This window comes from Chrysochloris asiatica, unplaced genomic scaffold (genome assembly GCF_000296735.1).
Source record: "Chrysochloris asiatica unplaced genomic scaffold, ChrAsi1.0 scaffold00136, whole genome shotgun sequence".
Taxonomy (NCBI): domain Eukaryota; kingdom Metazoa; phylum Chordata; class Mammalia; order Afrosoricida; family Chrysochloridae; genus Chrysochloris; species Chrysochloris asiatica.
Window position 1 is genome coordinate 3039035 of NW_006408654.1, and position 25317 is coordinate 3064351.

General features: G+C 36.0%; 1 protein-coding gene across 1 annotated transcript in view; it reads left to right on the forward strand.

Moving 5' to 3' along the window:
* The window catches only part of PLS1 (plastin 1), a 76013-nt gene that overhangs the window by 46134 nt on the left and 4562 nt on the right, over positions 1–25317 (forward strand). Inside the window, exons 6-13 of the mRNA XM_006869857.1 lie at positions 1990–2155; positions 2237–2379; positions 6808–6903; positions 9676–9871; positions 14772–14850; positions 19976–20090; positions 21962–22095; positions 22544–22667. Of these exons, the coding sequence (XP_006869919.1) occupies positions 1990–2155; positions 2237–2379; positions 6808–6903; positions 9676–9871; positions 14772–14850; positions 19976–20090; positions 21962–22095; positions 22544–22667 (1053 nt within the window). The remainder of the gene's footprint in view (positions 1–1989; positions 2156–2236; positions 2380–6807; positions 6904–9675; positions 9872–14771; positions 14851–19975; positions 20091–21961; positions 22096–22543; positions 22668–25317) is intronic.

Sequence of the window (25317 nt, forward strand, 5' to 3'; positions counted from 1 at the left end):
TTTCTTGGATTTTTAGTTTCTTGGTATGTTGTATAGTGTTAATTTTCTTTGAGGTTACCTTATAGTCCATTAACTTTTCCGTCCATTTAGTGCAGTCTATTTTATCCTGTAATCTACCTGACCTTCTCACCATCTGGATCTCTGTTCCTACTTGTTTCCTTCTTTTACACTGTAATTGTTTTTATCATAGATTGACATCCCAGATTCTCTGAATTTGCTCTTGCAGTTTTGTTCTGTTCTCAACTCTTCCGTCTGTCGATTTAGTTCTCAGTGGTGCTGCCACGTATGTCAATTTCTGGTTGCTGTCTGTTCTTGTTAGTTCTCAGTCCACAGAACTCCCTTTAGGATGCTTTGTAGCACAGGGTTGGCTTTGGCAAGATCCCTTAGCTTCTGTTTATCATGGAATGTTTTGATTACACCATCGCATTTGATTGATAGCTTTGCTGGATAATGGATTCTTGGTTGAGAGTTTCTTTTCTTTCAGGGTTTTATATATGTCTTCCCATTGCCTTCTTGCTTGCATGGTTTCTGTGGAGAGATCTGAGGTTAATCTGACTTGCCTGCCTTCTCTTTTCCCTAGCTGCTTTCAGAATTCTGTCCTTATCTTTGATTTTGGAGAATGTGATTATGATATGTCTCGGTGATTTTCTTTATTGGGTCTATCCTTTCTGGGGTTCGTTGAGCTTCTTGAATTTCAGTGTGGCTGATGATATTGAATTGCTCCATTGTTTTTTTCCACAGATGTAGTTGGTTTGATTCTTGTATATGCCATCTAGTTATGTCCATGTTTTTAGTCTCCTTTTATGGTGTTTTAAAAAGGTATTTGAAATGAGTATCTTTTCGGTCTTGCAGAATTCTAGCGTGTGATTTCCAGCATCATGTCTTTCACCAAGGCTATGTTTTCCAACTCTTGACCCTTCTTTGTTTCCAACTTTCTGTGGCTATGGGAGGGAGAATGAGAGTACCCACAATTTCTAAAGAATTGAAAGTACATGGGTTTTTACCTTTGCTACAGACACAACTATGAATGTGATGAAGCATATAGCGGACAAAATGATGAAAATTCTAAGATATTATTATCAAACATTTTAAGGCAATGTGTTGCTGGGCCTGGGGGTTCAGTACCATAGTCCCAGAGGATACCGTGGTCACTTGGCCTAACAGAGTCCAAAAAGACAGTGTTCTACATCCTACTTTGTTGAGTACCAACTGGGATCTTAAAAGCTCATGAGTGACCATCTAAGGTACAATTATTGGTTTGTCTGTGTGTGGAAGAAAGAATAATGTGAATGAAAGATGCTTGGAATCAATTAATCCAATGGACTAATGGGACATGTGAGCATAGTCTTCACGACTCTGAGACCAAAAGAATTAGATTGTGCCCAGCTACTACTACCAACTGCTCTGAAAGGGATCACATTAGAAGGTCCTATATAGATTGGCAGAAAATATAGAAAAAGACTCAGAATTATAAAAAAAGAACAGGCTCACTGGTCAGAAATAGACTTTTGGAACTTGAGACTATTGCCCTTGACTACCCTTCAGGTCTGGAAAGGAACTCACCCTTGTGGCCCAATTTCCAGCCAAGCAGTAAATAAGTATACTGGGGGAAGGAAGGACAACACTAGTAAGACCTGCTCACCACTGAATGTCAATTATTCTAAATCAAAAGGGCAACATTTACCTAAGGACAAAGTTGAGAAGGGATAGGTAGGTGGGTGGAATGGAAATATGAATCACAAGGAGGAAGTGGGATAACTGTTGTTGTACGGAGGGGATTGCAATCATTGAGATGAAAACAAAGTGTATGATTTGTTGAATGTAAAACTGATGATCTTGTGTCTAAATATTCACTCAATTAACAATAAAAAGTTTAAAAAATTATTCTTTTTTTGAATTGAAAATTTCTGCAATCCGCTATTTCTTGCTTTACTTCACAACTTTTAGATAAGGCTTCACATGTATTTATTTTTCTTTGTTGCGATTCAGGAAAATTTAAACCTTGCCCTGAATTCTGCCTCTGCCATTGGTTGCACAGTGGTCAACATTGGTGCACAAGACCTCAAAGAAGGAAAACCTCACTTGGTCTTGGGACTTCTTTGGCAGATTATCAAAGTTGGTCTTTTTGCTGATATTGAGATCTCCAGAAATGAAGGTAAGCTCACCCCAAATTTTTACTTTTTATTGACACATACTCACTATAGAAAGAACTGACATCTCATTGTTTTTCTCTCAGCACTGATTGCATTGCTAAAGGAAGGTGAAGAGCTAGAGGAGCTAATGAAGCTTTCTCCTGAGGAGTTACTGCTTCGGTGGGTGAACTACCACCTGACTAATGCAGGATGGCGCACCATCAGTAATTTCAGCAACGACATTAAGGTTTGTATTTTAATCCCCAAATATGTGAAATCAAGTAAGAATGTGTATTGTAAAACGATAAGGGCTTCAGACTTAAATTTGAATTGAATTTTAAGTCACAGGGGCACCTAGCATAAGAAATGAAATTTTACATTTCTCCCTCAGAAGTGGATCTCTGCAATAATAACATGTGGGTGTAGTCTTTGTCTGCCTTCTCTAACTTCTTGATGAGGAGAGAGATTCACCATCAGCTACAGCCTAAGACTGATTCTTATGCAGCATAGATCAGATACACTTCCACCCTCCCACCTTTTTACTAATTCTAACACCAACCATTCCTCCCATGATACTCTCTACTTCTCTGCTGGCTTCAGTACTTTGTTGCAATGGCGACCCAGAATTCACAGATCTGTCCCACAATTATGGGGTTTATTAAAGAAGATACTGATTACAATTCAGGATCAGGAATACTCAGGACAGCATCTCAGCAGTGTCTGCAGGCACACCCAGGCCTTGTGGCCTCTTGGCTTCTGCCCTGCTCCGAAAAGTGTTACAAAGGTCATTTAGTTCTGCTGACTAAGGGCCTAGAGGTACCACAGCCCCCAATTATAGTCACATAATCTATAGAAAAATAGAAACCAATTTATTAGCTTTCATAAAAAATAAAAGTGGCTGTGAAAAGAAAAATGAGGCCTGTTGGTGCTGTGACTTAAGCATTGGGCTGCTAACCTCAAGGTCAGTGCTTCAAACCCACCAGCTGGTCTGAGGGAGAAAGATAAGGGTAACTGTTCCTATAAAGATTTATAGTTTTGGAAAACCTTTATAGGGTCACTATGAGTCTTGAGAATGGGTTTTGGTGAGAAGAAGGAGGGACTATGAGAAGAAAGAGGGACTAGCCTCAGCCAATCAAAGCGGTCTTCCCTATTTTTTATGCCATTGTTGTTGTTGTGAAGTGCCATCGAGTCGGTTCCGACCCATAGCGACCCTGTATAGGGGTTCCGATGAGCAGCTGGTTAGCTTGAACTGCCGACCTTGCAGTTCAAACGGCTTTGCAGTCTGACACATTAACCCACAGCGCAACATCATAGTTAGGCTAAATTATAATGAGGATAATGTTATAATTTGGACTGAGAATTAACATCTGTTTGCTGGACTGCAAACACTTGCTTACCTGACCAATTCAACCTGGTACTCCCCACTTCACCAGTAACTGAATAACAGGAAACCAGATTACCTGAAGGGAATCAGAATGAATAGACAAAAGGGGTCTTGAGGAATGTCTTTCAACAAAACCAGCTAGAAACACTTCCCTCTGTATTAAGAGATACTTGATGAAGAAATCATCACATTCACACCTGCCTCTAATTCTTACCTAGTCAGGGCCTGGACGGGCATTGCCGGCTTAGATCCCTGTGAGTTTTTTTCCCTGTTTGCTTTTTTTGTAGGATAAGTAGTGCTCCATCTAATTCATGTTCCATCTTCTGATCTGTTAATACCTTTAGTCAGGTTAAGTTTTTGCCATAACAGCTTAGTTGACAAAATTTCTCTTCAAAAGAAGTAACAATGTATTTATTTTGTTAAAAGTTTATTTTTAGGGGCTCTCTTATTTTAAAATTCAGTTCAGCAGGCATTTATTGAACCTATCCTAAAGGGTATGATGATAGATATGGATGATGCAAAGATCAATAAGATACAGACACAGCTCTTGAGAAGCATAACAAACACACAGCAAGACAGACATCTAAATGGATATTTCAGTTATCTATTGTTGCCTAACAAACCACTCAAAACTCAATGGTTGAAAATAATAGCAATTTGTTATTTCTCATGTAGGTTTATGCTATATTTAGTTAGATACTTCTGCTTTCACATGGGTTTGGCTGGGATCACTAACTCAGTTGCATACAGTTGCAATTGGACTGGGATGGAAGGTGTACAAGCCATTATTCACATGTTTGGTGCCTTGGTCTATCCACATGACTAGCTTGGGCTTCCTTAAAGCATGATGGTCTCATATAGTTGGACCTCTTATATAGACGCTAACTTCAAGACAGAGGAAACAGAAACTCTTAATGCCTGGACTTGGAAATCATTGAATATCACTTTCACCACATTCTGTTGGTCAATACAAGTCACAGGCTAGCACAAATGTGTGTGTGTGTGTGGTGGGGGTGTATTTAACTCTATGTTTTGATAGAAGGAACTGTATATCAGAGGGTAAGTAAAAAAGTATTGCTATATAACATAGTTCACAATGTTCAACATTCTACTTTGGTGAATAGTGTCTGGGATCCTGAAAGCTTATGAGTGGCCTTCTAAGGTACAGCTGTTGGTCTCTCCATGAGCAGAAGAAAGAAGAGTGGTGAGAATCAAAGAAACTTGGAATCAATTAGTCCAACAGACTAATGGAACATGTAAACATCAGTCTCCATGACTGTGAGACTAGAAGAACTAGATGTGAAGAACTAGAAGAACTAGACTAGGAGAACTAGTGCTCGTCTAGCACTACCAACCAACTGCTCTGAAAGGGATCACATTAGAGGGGCCTGGATAGAGTGAGAGAAAATGTAGGAAAAAAGCTCAAAATTATTGAAAAGAAAAAAGATTGGGCTTAGTGGTCAGAAAGAGACTATGGCCCTCAACCACTCTTCAGGTCTGGAAAGGAACTCACACTGATGGCCTAATTTTCAGCCGTGTAGTAGATAGATGTGTAGGAGGGACAACAACACTAGTAAGGCATGCTCACCACGGAATGGGTCAATCACTAAAAATCAAAAGGGCAACATTTACTTAAGAACACAGTTGAGAAGGGATGGGAAGTTGGGTGGAATAGAAATTGGAAACACAGGGAGGAAGTGGGATACTTGTTGCTGCATGGAAGGGATAGCAATCATTAAGATGAAACAAAGTGTGTGATTTGTTGAATGTAAAATTGATCATCTTGTCTGTAAATCTTTACTCAATTCACAATAAAAAGGTTTTAAAAGAAAGTATTGCTACAAAATTATTGAAAACTGTATTAAACAAAAATATCAAAATGTGAGGAAGCTATAATTGGACATATCCTGCAACTGGGTCTATACACTTCTGAAGGTGGTGTTTCCATCTCTCTAATCCTTTCCCAAAGAATTCTGTACTCATGGATTTGCAACAGAATGGCAGTTTTGGCATCCTCAAGGACTTAAATCATATTCTTTTACAATTTTCTTTGAGTTTGGGGATCAAAAAGAAGTCTGACGGGGCACCATAAAAGATGACAGGGTAAAGTGTCCCAATGCAATCCTCATGGAACAGCCCAAAACTACACTTGAATAATGAGCCTGTGCATTATTGTGATGGAAAATAAATTCCTTGGTGCAACTTTCCTGGCCTTTTTCTCACCAATGCAGTTTTCAATTTTCTTGACATTTCATCATAATCTCCCTTAATCACTTCGCACCCTGCAAGAAATCTACCAAGAATTCCTATTTGGAATCCCAAAAATCAGTCACTGCATTCTTTTTTGAATTTAAGTGGCTTAGCGTATTACTTTGAAAGCCACTGCTTTGTTTGGATATTTTTTAAGGCACCCTAGCAAGATGAGGACAAGTGTATTACAGAGAAAACTTGTCTGCAGCCATCTACTGATCGCAGTGACATGTTTAAACATATTTCAATGAGAATAAACTGGTGCATGTATAAACTGGAACCCTAGTTAGTAGCAAGTCTCCTTTTTTAAGGTTTTGTGGATTGAGAAAGTTTACATGGCAGGTCATCAGTTTTACATTCAACAATCATATACCTTGTTTTATTACAACAATTATAATCCTTTCTATGTACCATCAGATAACAGTATTTCTCTCTATTCATTTTACCTCTTTTTTTTTTTTTTTTAACACTCAGGCATATATGATAATGTATACCACCAAACAGCATGTTCTGCAAGTCTGCCTCCTGGCCATCAGCTCTTTGTCCCTGTCTTCCTATGAATCTAGAGTCCTCAGCTGCTCCCTCTCTCCATGTCCAGCAGTGCTTTTTTACTTTAATATATAGAGGGAGGAATTATGATAACCATCTTTGGAGAAACCTGTATTAGATAATTTAACAGTGTGACCACTGCTTATTATCAATAGAGGTGATAGGTGCTGTATACTTAGTTCATTTTAGAAAAAACAGGGAAGGCTTCCGGGAATTAATACCTGATTTGATAACTGATGAGTAAACCAAATGCCAAAAGTGAGGAAAGGTGTTTCAGTTTTAGAGAAAAGCATTATTGGAATCTCAGAGGGATGACCCAGAATGGCATGTTTAGAGCTCTACAAGTAATTCTGTATTCTTTAAGTAAAGCTTCTAAGTTATTAGTATATTCTTTGGGATGGAGATAGTTTCCTCAATTTGAGAAAAAATTTTTTCTATGCTTAATGATGATTTTGTTTATTTAAAAAATGTATTTCATTTCTTTCCTTGAAGGATTCAAGAGCCTATTTTCACCTGCTTAATCAGATTGCCTCTAAAGGTGATAGGGACGGTGGACCTGCCATTGCCATTGACCTTTCAGGGTTTAATGTGAGTATAATTTTTAGAATGCAGTCCTCTAGAACCCTCAGCCCTTCATTAAAACTTGACCTTTTGCTTGTCAAAAAGTTTTTCCATACCCTAGGCTCCAAGTCTCCAGCCTGAGCCACCAGGCTGTCATGACTGAAGAGAGGGATTGAAGAATTCTGGCATTGAGTATGTGTGGAATCAACTCTACATCCTTGTTTTCCTGGTGCAACACAACTGGAATATACCAGACTGCTACTAGATTGATAACCTTGTCAATTCTGCTAAATTAAGTTCCCATGGGTGGTATAGTTTGTTCTTGGCTGGCAGTTTGAACCCACCCAATGCCACCATTGAAGAAACACCTGCCAATCTTCTTCCATAAAGACTGCAGTCAAAAAAACCCTATGCAACTCAATTCTGTTATGACACATGGGGTTGCATGAGTTGGAATTGACTTGATAACCAAGGTTTTTTTTGTTTGGTTTAGTTTCTACTAAGTTATCTTTGGAAATCACGTCAATTAAAAGCAGTTCCTAATATTTGTGATGTAAGAAGGATTGGTACAGATTCTGACCAACCAAAGCCATTTGCTAGGAAATATGTTTAGTATACATTATAAATACCAGGGCCGCTTTTACCTAAGCATTAAAAATATGGTCAGGCTATATATAGTTTGAATGAAAATCTGTTAAATACTTAAAGTACAAGATCTATGGTTTTAAAGGCAGATTGAGTGAATCATTACTAATTAATAATACATTATTATGAAATGTCTCATAAACATAGCATTGAAAGATTATGGAAAATTTGCCAATTATTTTCAAGTTCTTAAAAAACTAGGAACTTAAAAAAAATTATGGAACAATTTCAAAATAAACAAGTGTACATGGGCTCAGTTTAGTAGACTGAACTCCTGTGTATTATTCTCCAGGTTCAGAAATGATCACCATGTGATCAGTCTTGTTCCATTTGTCACCTACATATTTCTTCCCTCTTCTGCATTATTTTGAAGCAAATCGTAGCTATCTTACAATTTCATCTATAAATATTTCAATATGAATTATTTATTTCTAAAAGATAAAACTTAAACATCATAATACTTTATCTTAGTTTAAAATGAACAATAGTGATAATAATATCTGATGTTGTTGTTATTGTTGTTCAGTGCCTTAGAGTCAGTTCCAACCCAAGTGACCCTGTGTAGGGTTTCCGAGGAGTGGCTGGTAAGCTTGAACAGTCGACCTTGCAGTTCAAACCAAGTGTGCAGTCCAGTGCATTAACCCACAGTGCCACATCAGGACTCCGATAAGATCTAATAGGCACATTTTCAACTGTCTCAGAAATGTCATTTTAAAAATAGTTTGAATTAAAACCTAAGGAAGGTCTCAATCCAATAAAACTATGATTTGTTGATGGTATGATGCTGCAGCATAATGCACTGGACTGCAAGGTCAGTTTGAACTGCAGTGTTGGTGGTTCGAACCCATCAGCCGTTCCTTGGAAATCCTGTACAGGGTCACTATGCGTCAGAACTGACTCGAAGGCACTTAACAATAACAACAACAACTCTGAGACTTTTTCATTGCTTAATAGTATTGAACCTCTTGCCTTCTCTGTTTTCATTTTTTTGCAACATTGGTGCACAAAAATAAACCATAATTTTTGGTCATGATATACTTTCATCATGAATCTATGTATGCTCCTTTATTTATTTTTGTTTGTGGTATTTGTTTGATATTTAAAATTAGAATGAGTCAGCATGAACACTTAATTCAACAGGAAAACTAAGACCTTGACATTAATTACCAGTTAGCAGTTACAGTTCTCATCTTTCTTCCTTACCCCATGAGAGCCATTATCTTGAACCTTGCATGCATTGTTCTTTTTTGTATTGTTTCCATAAATTTTTAGCTTACCTTTTAACTTAACATCAAGCTTTATCATGTTGTACTTAAGTTCCTAGTACATATTTTTGAAATTATTATTAAATTGCTAAGATTTTTGCTTGTATGATTGATTATATCACATCTTTATTTATGTTGTCTTGTATTGACAGGCATTTGTTTTGTTTCTATGATTTTGTAATTATGTAAAGTGCTGTTTCTTTTGATTTTAGTATTTTTAATGTGTATTCCAACCTATTTTTTTATTACTGAGAAAAAAGTCATTTGGAAATAGCACTCAGGGTAGGATGGGTAAAATAACTAGGCCTCTTATCTACACAAGGCACTCTAGTAGGTGACCTTGAACAAATTACCTAAAGTCTTGACCAGCAAGAACTTTGTTGTTGGTGGTAAGTGTCTTCGAGTCAGTTCCCATGCACAGCGACCCAGTACAGGGTTTCCAAGGACAGGCCGTTGAATTTGAACCACCAATCTTGTGGTTCAAACCGACCTTGAGTTTGAGTGCTTATCCTAGGGAGCCACACCAGGACTCCAGTAAGAACTAAGTGGAATAATATTTGACAATTTTGTTGAGTATTACAGGAACAAGGAGTCCTGTTGCAGCGCTGTGTACAGCCTCTTGATGAGTTGAACTGACTGTGCTGCACCTAACAACAAAAACAACAGGAATGAGTGTGAAATGTAACTCAGTGACACAGCAAGATGATGCTTTATTGATTTACAAAAGAAATGGGGGCATTGATTTGGAAATCTTGCACATTCTGACCTTATTTTGACCTGTTATTTGATCTATTTCCAGAAAAGTAATAGCTTAGAAATATGTATATAAATTAAAAATATCAATCAAAAGTTTGATTTTTGACTGTTTTTGTTGAATTTCATTGTTTAGGAGAAAAATGACCTGAAGCGTGCTGGATTCATGCTTCAAGAAGCAGATAAATTGGGCTGCAGACAGTTTGTTACTCCTGCAGATGTGGTTTCAGGCAATCCTAAACTTAATTTAGCTTTTGTAGCTAATCTGTTTAACACATACCCATGCCTACACAAGCCTGATAATAATGACATCGATATAAATTTATTGGAAGGTAAGATCTTTCTGCTTTAAACTGACTCACTGTATTTATCTTCTTGTGGCACTGCCCTTCCACACTGTCAGGTAGGGGATTGTGGTGGGAGAAGAAAGTTAGTGGGTGTAAATATGTATATTCATTACAACGTTCAAATTACAAAAAGTAGATGTTGGTTTTGGCTAAAAGAGAATGCTGGAGTAATCTTATCTGTTGTTTCCAGATAAGTGAAAACTAGAATTTGTTTGAGATTTTCTCTTAAGTGATCACATAATAGTAATTCCACCACCAATATGGACAATAAACTATCTCTTGGAATAAATAATTATTTGTAGCTCTTTTTTCCCCCCTCCTTTGGAAACTACAGTTTGACTCCAGTATCATTCTCTTTTTAATGTTATGTACATGAAAAAATTTACAGTATTCATTACTTGTCTTGTTGTGTGTGGGCTGTCATTACCTGTCTCATAATTTATAACACTTTCCTATTTTGCTTTGTGAAATGCAGATTTGACCCCTCCTAATGTAGGTACTGTATTTAGTACTTTTCTATACTCTATATATTCATTCTGAATGTTGTTTTTTATTAGTACCTTTTATTCTTTCATTCTGGGTTGGTATTTATCTTTTGCATTGTTCATGCTGTGTTACTTCTGTCTTAATATGCCTATATAATGAATGACTAGAAGCAAGGAACATAAATGAAATGAAGCTTAATGAAAATAGCAGAGCAAGGCTTTGATTATGTAAACTTGCCACCTAATTTGCCTTCTATAACGATGGGATATTGCAGTTGTAAACACATTAGGAGCCATTTCTGTGTGACAACTGCATTTCATGATTTGATGTAAATTTTGCATCCCTTTCCTGTGATAACTAATCTTTGAAAGAACTCATTTAGATTCTAGAACATAGATTATATAATATTATTTTAGGTACGCTACATTTACTGAATGTCATTGATGCTTACAATATACGAATTGTCATAATGACAAAACGTTCTTAATAGCTAGTTCTCTTTCTCCTTATCTATGTTTCTTGGTCTCTCCTTCCTTCCTTCTCCCATTCTCACACCCTCACCCACATGCATACCAACACCCACAATGAAGGGAAAGGTGGCAGCAATTGTAGCAGTTGTTGGGGGAAGGGATCAATCCTAAGGTTTCCTTTCTTGTCCTGGTTTGGAGAAGGAAGTCTTGAAGGAGGGATTCTTCTTGGTGAGGAGAATTTTAATTGGCAGCGTTCAGTCTCTCACATCACCATCCTCACTCTTCTTCCCCAGTGAGATAGGAGAAATTAGTTACATGATCTTTTTCCTTTGGACTGCCACAACCAGTATTCCATTGTCTTTGTCACTTCATATGTAATATTATTTTGTTTAATGAAAAGTTTCAGAATTAAAGAATTTATATGAGGACTATGACTAATTCATGCTTCCCAAGGTCTGGTAAAATAAAATAAAAATTATATTCACACATAAATATGTAACGGAGAAGGAAAATAGACAAAATGTAGATTTTTTTTCAGCAAACAGAATTATAGGATAAGGGATTAGAACGAAAACTATTAAACAAAAAGGAAAACTGTTAAGTTTTTATCAGTCTGGAAAATTTCAAAATTCCTTTGTGTCTTAACAGTAGAAGGCACTGTTTAGAGTGGCATATTAAAAATGATCTTCTTTTTATAGTCCCTGAATTCTTGCTAGATACCTTTTCCAACTTGCTCGCTATCCTGTTTGTCATGTTTGAATTCTTTTGCTAGTGTTCAGCATGCTTTTGAAATTTTTCAGTGTGAACAGGATTGCTCAATATTTCCATTAGTATTCACTGTGTTTGTGTAAGCAAATTATGTGGGAAATATTTATCAATCGTCTTTACTTAGAACATATGTATGTCCTGATACATCTCCCCCAAATATATTTGACTTTGACTGTCATTGGAATTTTTCTTCTCTAAATTTGTTTTTATAGATCCTTCTGAAATTTGAAACTTGACCTTATTATATCCCAAATTCATATATTAGTATGTCCTCATTGGCAAAAAATATATAACGCTAGGTAATTAAAGAAAATTCAAAGTCCAATTAAGTATCTGACCTTTATATCAAATTGAATAAACTATGTGGGCCACTTGTAATAAGACCATCTCAGAGTTCATTTGTGGTGACAGAAAGTACAGAGGCCACAGAACTAGACAGAGTGGGCTCAAATCATGGTTTTACTATTTGATATTTCAGAGACCTCTGTGAGCCTTGGTTTTCTCATAGTTGTTGTTGTTAAGTGCTGTCAAGTCAGTTCTGAGTCACAGCGATCCTGTATAGGGTTTCTGAGGAGCAGCTGGTGGGTTTGAACTGCCAACCTTGTGGTTTGCAGATCAGTGCTGATCCTACAGCACCACACCAGGAGGCCTACTATTTACTTTGAAGAGCTGTAGAACAAGTTGGATGTGATTAGAAATGAAAAGCATAGCACACTATGGTCAGGCAGGAGGAGGAAAGCACCCAGTAGCACTTAGTGAGCTTTCAGTAGTGGGGTGTTATCTTCTCTTTCCTCTTAGTAGCCTACTTTTTAATATACTCTTTATTTTCTCTGAGACTTTTATCAATTGCAGATGTTAGTTTGACCCTGTAAGCTTAAGAAATGTTTTATAGTTCTTTCCATCTTGTGTATCAGCAGTTAAGATTTTATTTCCAAGATTACTTGAGTTGTCCACAAATTCTGATAAGAGTTTCCAATCTGGAATACATATGTTTTTGCAGTACTTTAGTATGGCTCTTGCAACAACGCATAGTGCTTCTGGCTTTGAGCATTTATTTACTCAGGCAATTTGAAAAGATTTTAAATAAATACTACTTATAAAATCTGCTTTACTTTCCAGGTATCAGAAGTTAAAAGTAGTAATTATGTAATTGACTGAGGAAAAAGTAGGAAAAAATATGAATTTATGAAGCATAAAAGAGTTTCCTAACTCCATCAAATATAAGCTCATTTAAAAATATATATTATTCACTGCTTCATCAGGCTCAACAGAATTTAGATATTACTTTAACTTCAGCTTTTGTGATACACTATTTATAATTTTAAAATGTACAGTAATTTAGATTCTCCTGGCTGGAAATAATATACAAATTCTCTAATTACTATAAGAAAAAAATATATAAATAGCAATATAACTATAGCAGATAGATATAATTAGAGAAAAAACTAAAAGGCAAATCTAAAGACACATGCATCCAACTTTTAATCATGGTATGTTGGTTTACATCCCTTTGAGGACAGTTCAAATCTTTAATTCACACTGTTCAATAACGCCTACAAACAAGACAAGCATACATTCTAGGAATACTTCATTTAACTTGATTTAAAAAAAATTCTCATACAAGTTGTTTATTAGATATAGCAGACTGAGGCAGAAAATTAAGCAAGAAATGATGAGACTATAGAATAGTGTAAGAATTGAAGCAGATTCTGAGGAAGCAGGTCATGGTATTGAAAACTTCATGAAAATGTAATGGACGGTTTATCTTCTCAACAATAGACATATAATAGAGTCCTTTCGATCTTGCACGTGTTTTGATCCTATTCTGGGCTGTTGTTAAGTGCCTTTGAGTCGGTTCCGACCCATAGCAACCCTGTACAGGGTTTCCGAGGGTATAAATCCTTATGGGAGTAGAAAGCCTCATCTTTCTCCCACGGAGCAGCTGGTAGTTTCAAACCACTGACCTTAAGGTTCGCAGCTCGATTCGTAACCACTACGCTACCAGAGCTCCCTGGTGTATATTGCCTGTGGCACTTGCCTTGACTGAGGGGATAGCTCTGTAGGAATGGGCCCCTGGAGTATGGACAGTTGGAGATTTATATGCCAAATACCCTCACATGGGCCCAAATCTAAAGAGTCAGCTGAACTTGCTATGGCTTAGGAGTGATGAGAGATGTACCATAAATCTTTTTCCAGGAGTTTGGTAATCAGATGGAGGCTAGGACATTCCATTATCATCTAACTTTGCTAAGAGGAAAATAATACTATAGTCACTTAGGACTATTTGAAATCCAGAGGATGACAAGAAGGCAGATGGAACATGGATAGCTCCTATCTCTGCCTACTTTGTGGCTATTTAATCCATATCTTCCTTTCAGATGGTGTAAGCACTGCTATGAAGGAATGCTTGAGGAGCTTAGGCTATCCTAGGTTACATAATAGTGCCTGCAGCAACAGTATCCTTAAGGTAACCTGTACAGTCCAGAGATATGCTATGATGAATTGTGTCTTTCTCTTAGCAAGTTTTGTGGGGGCTGTATATTGGAAAATTATATATTTCCATATATTAATCATTTGTACAGGTAAATCTTTTACTGTTTCAACTTTATAGTCAGGACGCGATTTTTTGAGTCTCAAACTGTAGTATGTTTGAAATCTCAGAAAGCCTGTAAAATAGTTCTGTTCCTCATAACATATTTTTATGTTACCTGTCGTTCCTGCTCTCCTTCCCTGCTGCTTGGTATGATTAAAATGTAGGTTTGTATACTCAGACATTTTCCTATATAAAACCAGCACCACATTGGGGAAGGTATAGCCTTTGAATTTCCACTTAATATCTTAATGCTACCCTAACTGCTAAAAGAGTTTGTTAAAGTTTAGCTGCTCCTTTTCATAGTTAACCATAAATACAATGTACTTTTCTGGACAGAGAAATCCATGGTTCTAGTAATTCATACACATCAACAAAGGAACATACACGGAGACATTTAGAACAAATGGAGGCTTCCCACACAGTGGGGAAAGGGGACTTTTTTCCCCTTAAGGAAATTATAGTGTTACAGGAACTGTGACGAAGTATGTAAACCTGTCAGAATGGTTCAAAATAAAGTTTCTGATTCTTTTTGTCATGAATCATCAGTGTGAACTTGTGTCTACTATAGGGGAGAGCAAGGAAGAGAGGACATTTCGGAACTGGATGAATTCCTTGGGAGTCAATCCATACATTAATCATTTGTACAGGTAAAGCTTTTACTGTGTCAATTTTATAGTCAGGACATGATTTTTTGAGTTTTCAAATGGTAGTATGTTTATATGAGAACATTTTCTAAACTTACAAGAACTTTAGCCAACATTTAGAGTTTCATAATACCTGGGGGATTGACAAAACAATGGCTTTTCACAAAGTATCTGAAAAGAAGAGTTGGATAGTGTCAGTTATCATTTTTAAAAAGTTATATATCTTACTACATTGATATTGATCAGGGAAGCAATATAGTTCTCTAGTTTTAACAGGTTAGAATGACAGTATTATTTGAGCAAATTATTTTTTTATCATATCAACATTTATAATTTTAGTTCACATTCTTTTCATCTATTTTTGGGGGCCAGAAATCCTCTCTCACTCTATAATTTGTTGTATATATTTTACAAGTTGTAAAAATAACTTGATTTCTGTGAGTAATGATTATAATTTATTTTATTCCTAGTTTTAAAATGACATCAAATTGTTAGTACTAAAAGATTATTATGCTGAATCACTCACAGTGCGGTCTGGTGGTACTAACAGTGTACAATGTATCTCCTTCTAAGATGTGGATGGGACGAAATCTTCTCTCTTCATTGCAGAACCTACCAACTTGCCTTGAAAAAATGCAAACGAACTCAACTTCAAAAAATAATTGCATATTTTTAGGCAAAAAATTGAACTGAATCTATTAATAATTTATACATAAAGGGAACATTTTGGTCAGGATTAAGTGACTTATTGTTAAAATGTGAATGAAAGCAAATATCAAAGACACTAAGTTCAGTGGCTGAGGATTTATGATGCAATTTCTGCACTTTGGTGTATGAAGGAGCGTCAATAAGTTTGTGGAAAAAAGTAATTATCTTTTAATTCCATTTTCCCACAAACTTTTTCAAACCTCTCATATATTCAAACTCTTCTTTAGAATCTAAATCCAGTATTTCCTTATTGTAACTGGCTTTGATGTGATGGGCTCATTCTTTGAAAACTCTCAAAGAATATGTAAATTCAGCTAGATGAAAAAAGATGTAATTTAGATGAGTACTCCCGTTACAGTAGCTGGGCAGTTGTTGTTGTTGTTGTTAAGTGCCATCGAGCTGGGCAGTAAAGCACTCAAATATTGGAGGTCAGATCTTTTATGGACTAAAGAATTCCGTAATACATAATGGAAAGGAAGTCTATAACATAATTGCGAGAAAAGAGCAAAGGTGTAATATGATCTCATTTGTAATTGAGTTAGAAATTTTACTATTTGTATCTGAATATTAAAAAATATATGGAGGAATGCTGCCTTAGCTTTCTAAGCTGCCATACAAGATACACATAAGTGGGTGACTTTAAAGAACATAAATTTGTTTTCTCACAGTTCTGGAATCCAAAAATCAAAATCAGGGTTTCAGTCTTCGAAGTTTTCTACAAGTTAATTCTGAAATTTATCTTGAAGTCTCTGAGCTTTAAATAATAATATGATACTACACTTAACAACAACATCGGTATGTATAAAGGAGCCCTTGTAATAAGCAGGATAAGCACTGAGTCGATTGCAAACCTACCAGCAGGAGAAAGATGAAGCTTTCTGCTCTTAGAAAGATTTATAGCCTCTGAAGTGTGCTATACAGGGTTGCTAGGAGTCAGAATTGACTCAATGGCAATAGGTTTTGGTTTGGATATGGGTATAAGAATGTATTCATTTAAACCACAAAAGACAAAATTCATGAAATAGGTGAGATTTTAGAACTTGTACACATCCTTCAGTGATTTTTAAAAAAAATTAAATACAAGATGCTCCTTATTCCTATAGAGATAAGCTAGTCAGCGCTTACTTTATTCTGATGTTAGACTTTCTCCTGCTATTACTCACCACTGGGCCACTCACTTCTCTTCAGTGCCATATGGTGTGTGCTCAGAAAACGCAAAGTAACTTGAATATAATCTTAGCGAAGCATAAATCATCAGACAAGTTGTTGAGGAACAGTTACATAATACACCGCAGAGGTTGTTGTGTTGTATAGGATTCCCAAAGAGTGACTAGTGGGTTTGAAATGCTGCCCTTGTGATTGATTATTCTAATGGACCATACCAGGGCTCCATTGTCCTTAGTACACAGAACTGATAACAGACTCTACAGACATACTTTGAACATCTCAAAACAACATGTTTTTCTGAATCCAAAGTAGTAATTGTCTCACTTCTTGTACTTGTTCCTAAACGCTTTCCTCTTCTTGCATTATTTTTTTTTTAAACATGAACAGTTGTCTGAGTAACTATTGTGACTTTCTTACAATTATATTTTAAATCTAAGAAAAATCATAATATGTAAGTCATGTATGAACTCATTTTAACTACAGAAGTTTCAGGATGCATATAACTAAAAAAGTATACGCTAATTTTCCCTTGTCTTTTTCATACTCCCTTTTTCCCTTCCTAGGGATAGTCCCTACCCTAGATCATTCTTAAATTAAAATAAATAAATAAATGGGATCAAACTATTTGCAGTGCTTTTTAAAACTTAGTATGTATTGTAAAGCTTTCATACAGTCCATACAGATCTTCCTAATCGGCCTTATGTATACCCAGGAATTCATTATCTGAGTAGTCATTCAACAGATCCCTACTGCCAGGTATTAGTTTCCAGATTTATAAAGACTGGCAATGTACATGTACATTGTCTGTATATATGAGGGAGTTCAAAAGTTTGTGGAAAAATGGAATTTAAAGATAATGGAATGTTTCTATGACCTTTTTGAAGACCCCTCATATATATCCTATAGTGCCACACCACCAGGACCACATACGCGCACACATACACACACACACACAATCCTGGTGTGTCACTGTAGGATAAACACTGGACTGCTAACCACAAGGTTTGTGGTTGAAATATATTTAACAACTCTATATACATAGTTGTTATTAAATATATATATAAAGGAGCTCTGGTAGTGTAGTGGTTATGAGTTGGGCTGCTAACCTCAAGGTCAGCAGTTCAAAACTACCAGCTGTTCTGCAGGAGAAAGACGAACCTTTCTGCTCCTGTAAAGATTTACAGCCTCAGAAACTCTATAAAGGGTCACTGTGAGTTGGAACTGACTCCACAGCACACAACCTCCACGACCATATATTATTTATTTATATTGTTTTTGTTGTTATGGGCTGTGGAGTCGGTTCCGACTCATAGCAACCCTGTACAGGGTTTCCTGGTGAAGTTGGTTTGAACTGCAAGATCAGTGTTTGAAGCTCACCAGGCACTCCTTGGAAACCCTATGCAGGGTTGCTATGAGTCGGAACCAACTCAATGGCACTTAACAACAACAAACAACATATATGTAGTTATTGTTGTTAAATGCCACAGAGTCGGTTCTGACCAAGGAGTGACTGGTGGGTTTCAACTGCTGACCTTGCCATTAGCAGTCTAATGCTTATCCTTCAGCACCACACCAGTACTCCCGTGATATCCATAGGCATAGTTTGGAAATGGGTCGCCTGTCATTATAGTGGACTATTCTGAGATCAAGGTTAAAGAAATGCTACCACAATTTATGGAAAATGTAGAAAAAGGAATTAAAAATTAACATTAAGGATACACTACTACATGTCCATGCAAGTTGCTTATTATATGATTTCACAAGGAAGGGGTGCTGTAAAAATAGTTAATACAGTAGTTGTTCAGTTTAAGCCTCTAAAAAATACAGTAAGTGATAAAGGAGTACCCAGTCTCCATTTTTCATTTTTCAAAAATGTTGGTTATGGAAAGCAGCACCACACTAAATTGTTGTCATTATTGAGTGGCTTACTTAATGAGTATCATATTAAACTAAAGATGAGTTGTTACCTAGAGAACAGAAAGATCTTAACTATGTCTACCTTTACAAAATACAGGTTTTAAAATCAGTCTTTGACTACATCTAGAAATTTCCAGCATAATAAAAAAATTCACTTTACTGTTTACAAATTAGAATGATTTGCCAGGGTACAAATACTGAATATCAGTAGTATAGTTCAGATAATATTTTGATGCTATGTTTAGAAGATTCAATGTTATTTGGTCACATTACTTCTGTCATGCAGGTACATGGTCTAGTGGACAGTGTTTGAGATAAATGGGTTTTAGCAAGCATTAACCTGTTAAAACTTGCATCAAAATTTAATTATTATATTTTCATAATTTTATACAAGGTGTCATAAGATGTAGGTATGTGTCTTTCAGTAGCTAAACTGATAGCCCCTTAGAAAGTATTATTCACTTGCATTTCCAGTATGAATGAGTACTGTTATATTTACCCATTTGTAAATAACAGGAACAAAAAGCCCAAGAGATCCAACAATTGAAACCTGTAGGAACATCCACAAAAACATCCAATCAAGAACCCGGGCTATGAATTTCCAATCTTTTATTTTTTTAACTGACTCCTTCAAAACATCCATTTGCAATATAACACAAAGCAATGTCTGAGGTCCAGATAGAGTCTGAAGGGACACATATAACTTTTATTCCACCATAATCCATGGGGTTTTATATATTTATGGAGCTTTGGTAGCGTAGTGGTTATGAATCAGGCTGCTAACCTCAAGGTCGGCAGTTTGAAAGTACCAGCTATTCCGTGGGAGAAAGATGAGGTTTTCTGCTCCCGTAAAGATTTGTGTCTTTGGAAATCCTGTGTAGGGTCACTATGAGTCAGAACTGACTCCATGGTACTTAACAACAAAAAATATTTATATAAATGGACATTAAGGATATGCTACTACATGTATATACATATATTCTTGTTGTTAATTGTCTTTGAGTTGGTTCCTACTCATTATGACCCTCTATAGGGCTTCCAAGCAGCAACTGGTGAGTTTTAACTGGCAACCTTATGGTTAGCAGTCCAGTGCGTAGCCTACAGTGCCATACCAGGACCCCATATGTGTGTGTGTGTATATATATGTATGTGTATATGTATATCTATGTAAACATTTATGAAAAAATTTTCATAACTCCTAGATTGAAAATTCTGGGTCAAATGATAGATCCTGCAGTTTGTTAAGTATTAAATGGCCCATCTGCAGTGTGTTTAATAAAATTAGATGGCACCAAAATGGCCTCCTCCTTCATTTGCTGTACTTTTCTGTTTCTAGTGACCTTACAGATGCACTAGTGATCTTTCAGCTTTATGAAATGATTCGTGTGCCAGTCAACTGGAGCCATGTCAACAAACCTCCTTATCCTGCTCTCGGAGGGAACATGAAGAAGGTGAACAAAATAATGACCATGGATATGTTGTTACTGTTTTAATATAAAAGAGGATTCAGAATTTATAAGCTTGTAAAAGTAGCTCTGGTGGTGCAGTAGGTTATGTGTTGGGCTACTAACTGCTAACAGCAGTTCAAATCTACCAGCCGCTTCACAGGAGAAAGATGAGGCTGTCTTCTTCTTTAATGATTTACAGCCTCAGAAACCCTAGGAGCAGTTCTACTCTATCTTATGGTGGTGGTGGCTGTGTGCCGTGGAGTTGGTTCTGACCCACAGCGACCCTGTAATAGGGTTTCCGAGGCTGTAAATCTTTACGGGAGCAGAAAGCCTCATCTTTGTCCCGTGGAACAGCTGGTAGTTTTGAACTGCTGACCTGGCGGCTTGCAGCCTGATTCATAACCACTGTGCTACCAGAGAGCTCCTTACTCCGTCCGATATGGTCACTATACGTCAGAATCAACTTGATGGCAGTGGATTTGACTTTTGATGGGCTAGCTCGGGAAAATGTGGTCTGTCCCCATGATACTGATTCAAACCAAAATGTGATAGCCTTTGTTCACATTTGCTGTAATAAATGTTTGGAAAAATAAAGCTAGTCTCCAGTCAGATACTTTATAAAACTCTTTTTCTCTTTAGTAAGTTGTAGTACTGAGTTAATTTCCTAGAGAATACACTATAAGTCCATTCTTTTTTATAATCATCGTAACTTCCCAAATCCTTGCTGATTATTCATTTATACTTTGAGCAGATATTTATTCATTATCTATTACCTGTACATTGAATTGCAGGAAATAAAAAAGTGTAAGGCATGGACTTGATCCTCAAAGCCATTAGGAAATGGAGGAGATAAGATAGTTGGGAAAACAGCTACAGTGAAGTGCCATGTAAGCAAAAGTGAATGTTATGAATTCCAAGGAAGGAAAGACCACTGGCTATACTTACCATGAAAAGCATCAATGAGGAATTGGTATTTGGAAATACTAGAATTACCTTAGGAGACTGGAGAGGAACAGACTGAGGATTTAGGAAACAACAAACTCCAGCAGCAGCGGCAACAAGCACAACTGGAAGAGGCTTTAAAATGCTGTTTGCATGATGTCCAAATCATATAATGTCCATGTTCACAGAACATACCATAGACATTAAGCAAAGCATACCTGTATGTATGTGTATATATATGAGGGGGCTTCAAAACGTTTGTGGAAATGGAATTAAATGATAATAGATTTTTTCCATGAACTTTTGAACCTCCCCTCCTATGTAAAAAGCTGAGTACTAGACAGTGCGTAAGACTTATAAAATAAGTAGTATAGGAGTCCAAAAGAAAAAACATTGGTACTCTTAAAGTTAAACCTTTGTGGAAGAAAGTGGGCCAAAAGATGATTTCAGAGGATGAAAATGATCTGCATAAAGAATATATGGAGCAAAGTTAGGTTCTTAATGAATTAAACAGTGTTTTCCCTTCAATCCCTTAATTTTTAAACACAGCAATATTTTTATCTGTATTTATAGGATGCTGGCAACCTAGGGGTTTAGTCACAGATTTACCACTAGCGAGCTGTGTAATCTTAACCAAGGCACACACTTAAGACTTATAGGATAGGAGGGGATCTTAAAGATGATTTAACCCAGCCCCCTAAGAACATTTCAGCTCTTAAAAAATTTCCAACCAGATATTCTGTTTAGCCTGTGCTTAACCCCTCAATTTTTTGATATCTTCAAATATAATGGAAATAGCCATTTCTAATTCTGACATAAATTTAAAGTAAGATTATTATTTTTCAGATTTTTGAACTAGGCTGATACATTCTAGGACTATGTTTTTTTTAAAGATTTGTTTTTATTTAAAAAAACGTTTTGTTTACTTATAGATTGAAAACTGTAACTATGCAGTGGAACTTGGGAAGAATAAGGCCAAATTCTCTTTGGTTGGCATTGCTGGGCAGGACTTAAATGAAGGGAATCCAACACTTACGCTAGCATTGATATGGCAGCTGATGAGAAGGTAAAGGCTGATGAGATAGTTAAATGTTATTTAAATGCTTATAGCAACATTGTCAGTTTCCTTCAACAAGTCATTTGAATGAAAATGTTAGCTTTTTGAAGAATACTGAGAACAGAAGAAATATACAGTATAAAACAACTCTTAATTTAAAAATGATTTACTGCTCATCATTTTTTGTAAGTCATACTTAATTTTAAAAATGGGTCAGTCTCTGGAAATAAACTTTTATTAATACCTATTATAAATTATTTCATAAGGAGTTATTTTATTTTTAAAAATTGATTAGTGAGCTTTGTAGCTGAGATGTATCCAAGCAAATAGCAGACTAAAATTAGAGATATCTATCAGAACTGAAGTAGATCTGAAATATTTATGTAAGTACTAACATAAGTGATACAAGAGCAAATTTCACCTGTTTCAATCTCAAGTATGTACCTTTCTGTTGCAGGTATACATTGAATGTGTTATCAGATCTTGGAGAGGGTGAAAAAGTAAATGATGAAATTATTATTAAATGGGTCAATCAGACTCTTAAAAGTGCAAACAAAAAAACTTCTATCACCAGCTTCAAGGTAATCAGATGATCATTTAAAAAATTTTTTTGTAAGAAACTTAAGTTCAGAAAAGAATTCTTATTGGGCATTACATTGGTGTAGGTTCGGAAATACATTAATGTTTATCTCAGCACTTCACAATTTAGTAGTTTATGCTAACTGATTATTTGGTATGTATGACCCCCAAACACTCTGTTTAAATTCTTATATTTTTGATTGGTTGTTTATTTTTGGTAAACACAGATTAATAGTATCAAATCTGATAATCTAATCTTAAGAAAATAAATAGAGCTAAAAGAATCCAATTGTAGATGCAAAAGATAAGAAGTCATTGTTTATATAGGACCTATAATGTTTTGTACTCCCTAGCAGCAGTCTCAGAATTGTATTGACATCATTTCCAAGGCATAACAGAGCCAGCCAAACTGATTCAAGTGGGAATTGAGAAAACTGGTAGGAAAAAAAAAAAAATCTTGTCATCTGGCTTCATAATGGCACTTAACACTCACTTTCGAGCATTTGTGGATGATTCATAAAACACTCAAAATGTAACCTGCACATACATACCCACTAATTTTCATGCATTTCCATTGTGTTTTGCTTTTGCATGCAAACTGATGTCAGCTACAAATAAGCATGTCTGCTTGTACAGATTGATTCAGTGAGCCTTTGTGTGATTATATTATATGTGAAAAACCAGCAATTGATTTGTATTTTTGAAAAACAGTGAACTACATCATCGTAGTGAGATAAAAAGCTACAAAGAGGTGGAACACTCAGCTATCCTAAGGATTAGGGTGTTGGTAGAGATACTGCCTGAGTCTGAGCCCTAGGTCAAGTGCTCTTTTTCTTTTTCTATCTTGGAAGGAGATAACATTGAGTTGTTTTTGTTGTCTGTTTAATTTTTTACAAGTAATTTTCAGACTGTGATTTTTCTCTATTTTTCAGCTATAAAACAGGGGTGGGACTTATAAAATTCTCTGATTGAAATGTACTCTTTATAATTATTATTAAAATTATATGCATATATTAATTAAACATAGTAAGCATATCATGAAATCAAATAAAATGTGAAAATATTTAGGAACTAATCAATATTTTTTTATATTAGTAACTTTCCTAGGAAAAGAAAAAGAAAGTATAAAAAATTGACTTGGCCCTCAGCATTTGAAAGCAAAAACGAAAAAGATAACAAACAATACTATAGAGCAAATGATAAAATCCAAATAAGTAATATAGCTAATACTATCATGCTGTTGTTGTTAGTGTTGTTGAGTTGTGTCTGACTCATAGCGACCCTGTATAGGGTTACCAAGGAGTGGCTGGTGAGCTTGAACCATCGGCCCTGTGGTTCAAGAAGTTTAACTGATCATTTCCAACTGAATGGTCAATGAAGAGTGAATTGAGAATGTTGGATATGAGTTAAGTATAGATAGGTAGAGGTTTGCATAAGAAGAAGGGTCAATCTTGAATAAGGGCAAGTGTTATAGATTGAATTGTGTCCCCCTAAAATATGTGCTGTAAATCCTAAACTCTATGTCTGTGGCTATAATCTCACTTAGAAATGGGTTGTCTTTGTTAGTGAATGAAACGGAATTAGTGTATGGTGCATCTTTTGAGATATAAAAAAAGATTAAACAAGTAAGCCAGAAAAGCAGAGATGGTGGATGAGACATGGAGCCAAGACACATGATGATTCCTCAGTAGCAGAGGCTTAAAGAGACAAGGACAATGCCCTAGAACTGACACTGAATTTGGACTTCCAGTGTAGTAAACTCTGACATAATTAATTCCTGTTTGTTAAAGTCACTCAGTTATGCTATTTCTGTTATATAATGGTACTAGATAACTGAGACAGTAAGTCTGAGAGACTCTGAGAAATATTTGTCTAGAGAGGATAGTCCCTAAGGGATGTAGTACAAGATACAGGCTGGGTCAACGTGTAAGAAATTTGACCTCCTTGGAACTAAGTAAAATTGTACTCTCTTTAGTTTGATTTTCCTTGTGAATAGATAACAAACAATGTTACAGAGCAAATGATAAAATCTAAATAAGTAATACAGCTAATGATGGGATAGTCTAACTGATCATTTCCAACTGAATGGTCAATGAAGAGTGAATTGAGAATGTGGCATTTATGTATAGATGGGGAAAAGGTTTGAGACGTATAGATGGGGAAAATGTTCGAGTAGATAAAAAAACAAAACTAGTAAAGGGTTGATCTTGAATAAAGGTAGGTTTTATAGATTAAATCGTTAAATGCCAGGCATTTACTAAACTTTCCTCTCCTCTGTTAGTTTGTCATACTGTGGTGATTTGTGTATTTCTGTGATGACGGAAGCTATGCCACTGGTATTTTAAATACCAACAGGGTCAACAGTGGACAGATTTCAGTGGCGTTTCCAGACTAAGATTAGGAAGGAGTAGCAGTGGAACTTTGTCAGATACAATACTGGAAGATGAAAACATTATGAATAGCAGCAGAATACTGTTGGAGATAGTGCTGAAAGATCCCCTGAGGTTGGAAGGCACTCAAAATACCACTGGGGAAGAACTGCCTTCTCAAAGTAAAGTTGATCATAATGATGGAGCAAAGCATTTGGGACCTTCATTTGCTGATGGGGCACAACTAAAAATTAGCAAAAACAACTGCAAACATCCATTGATA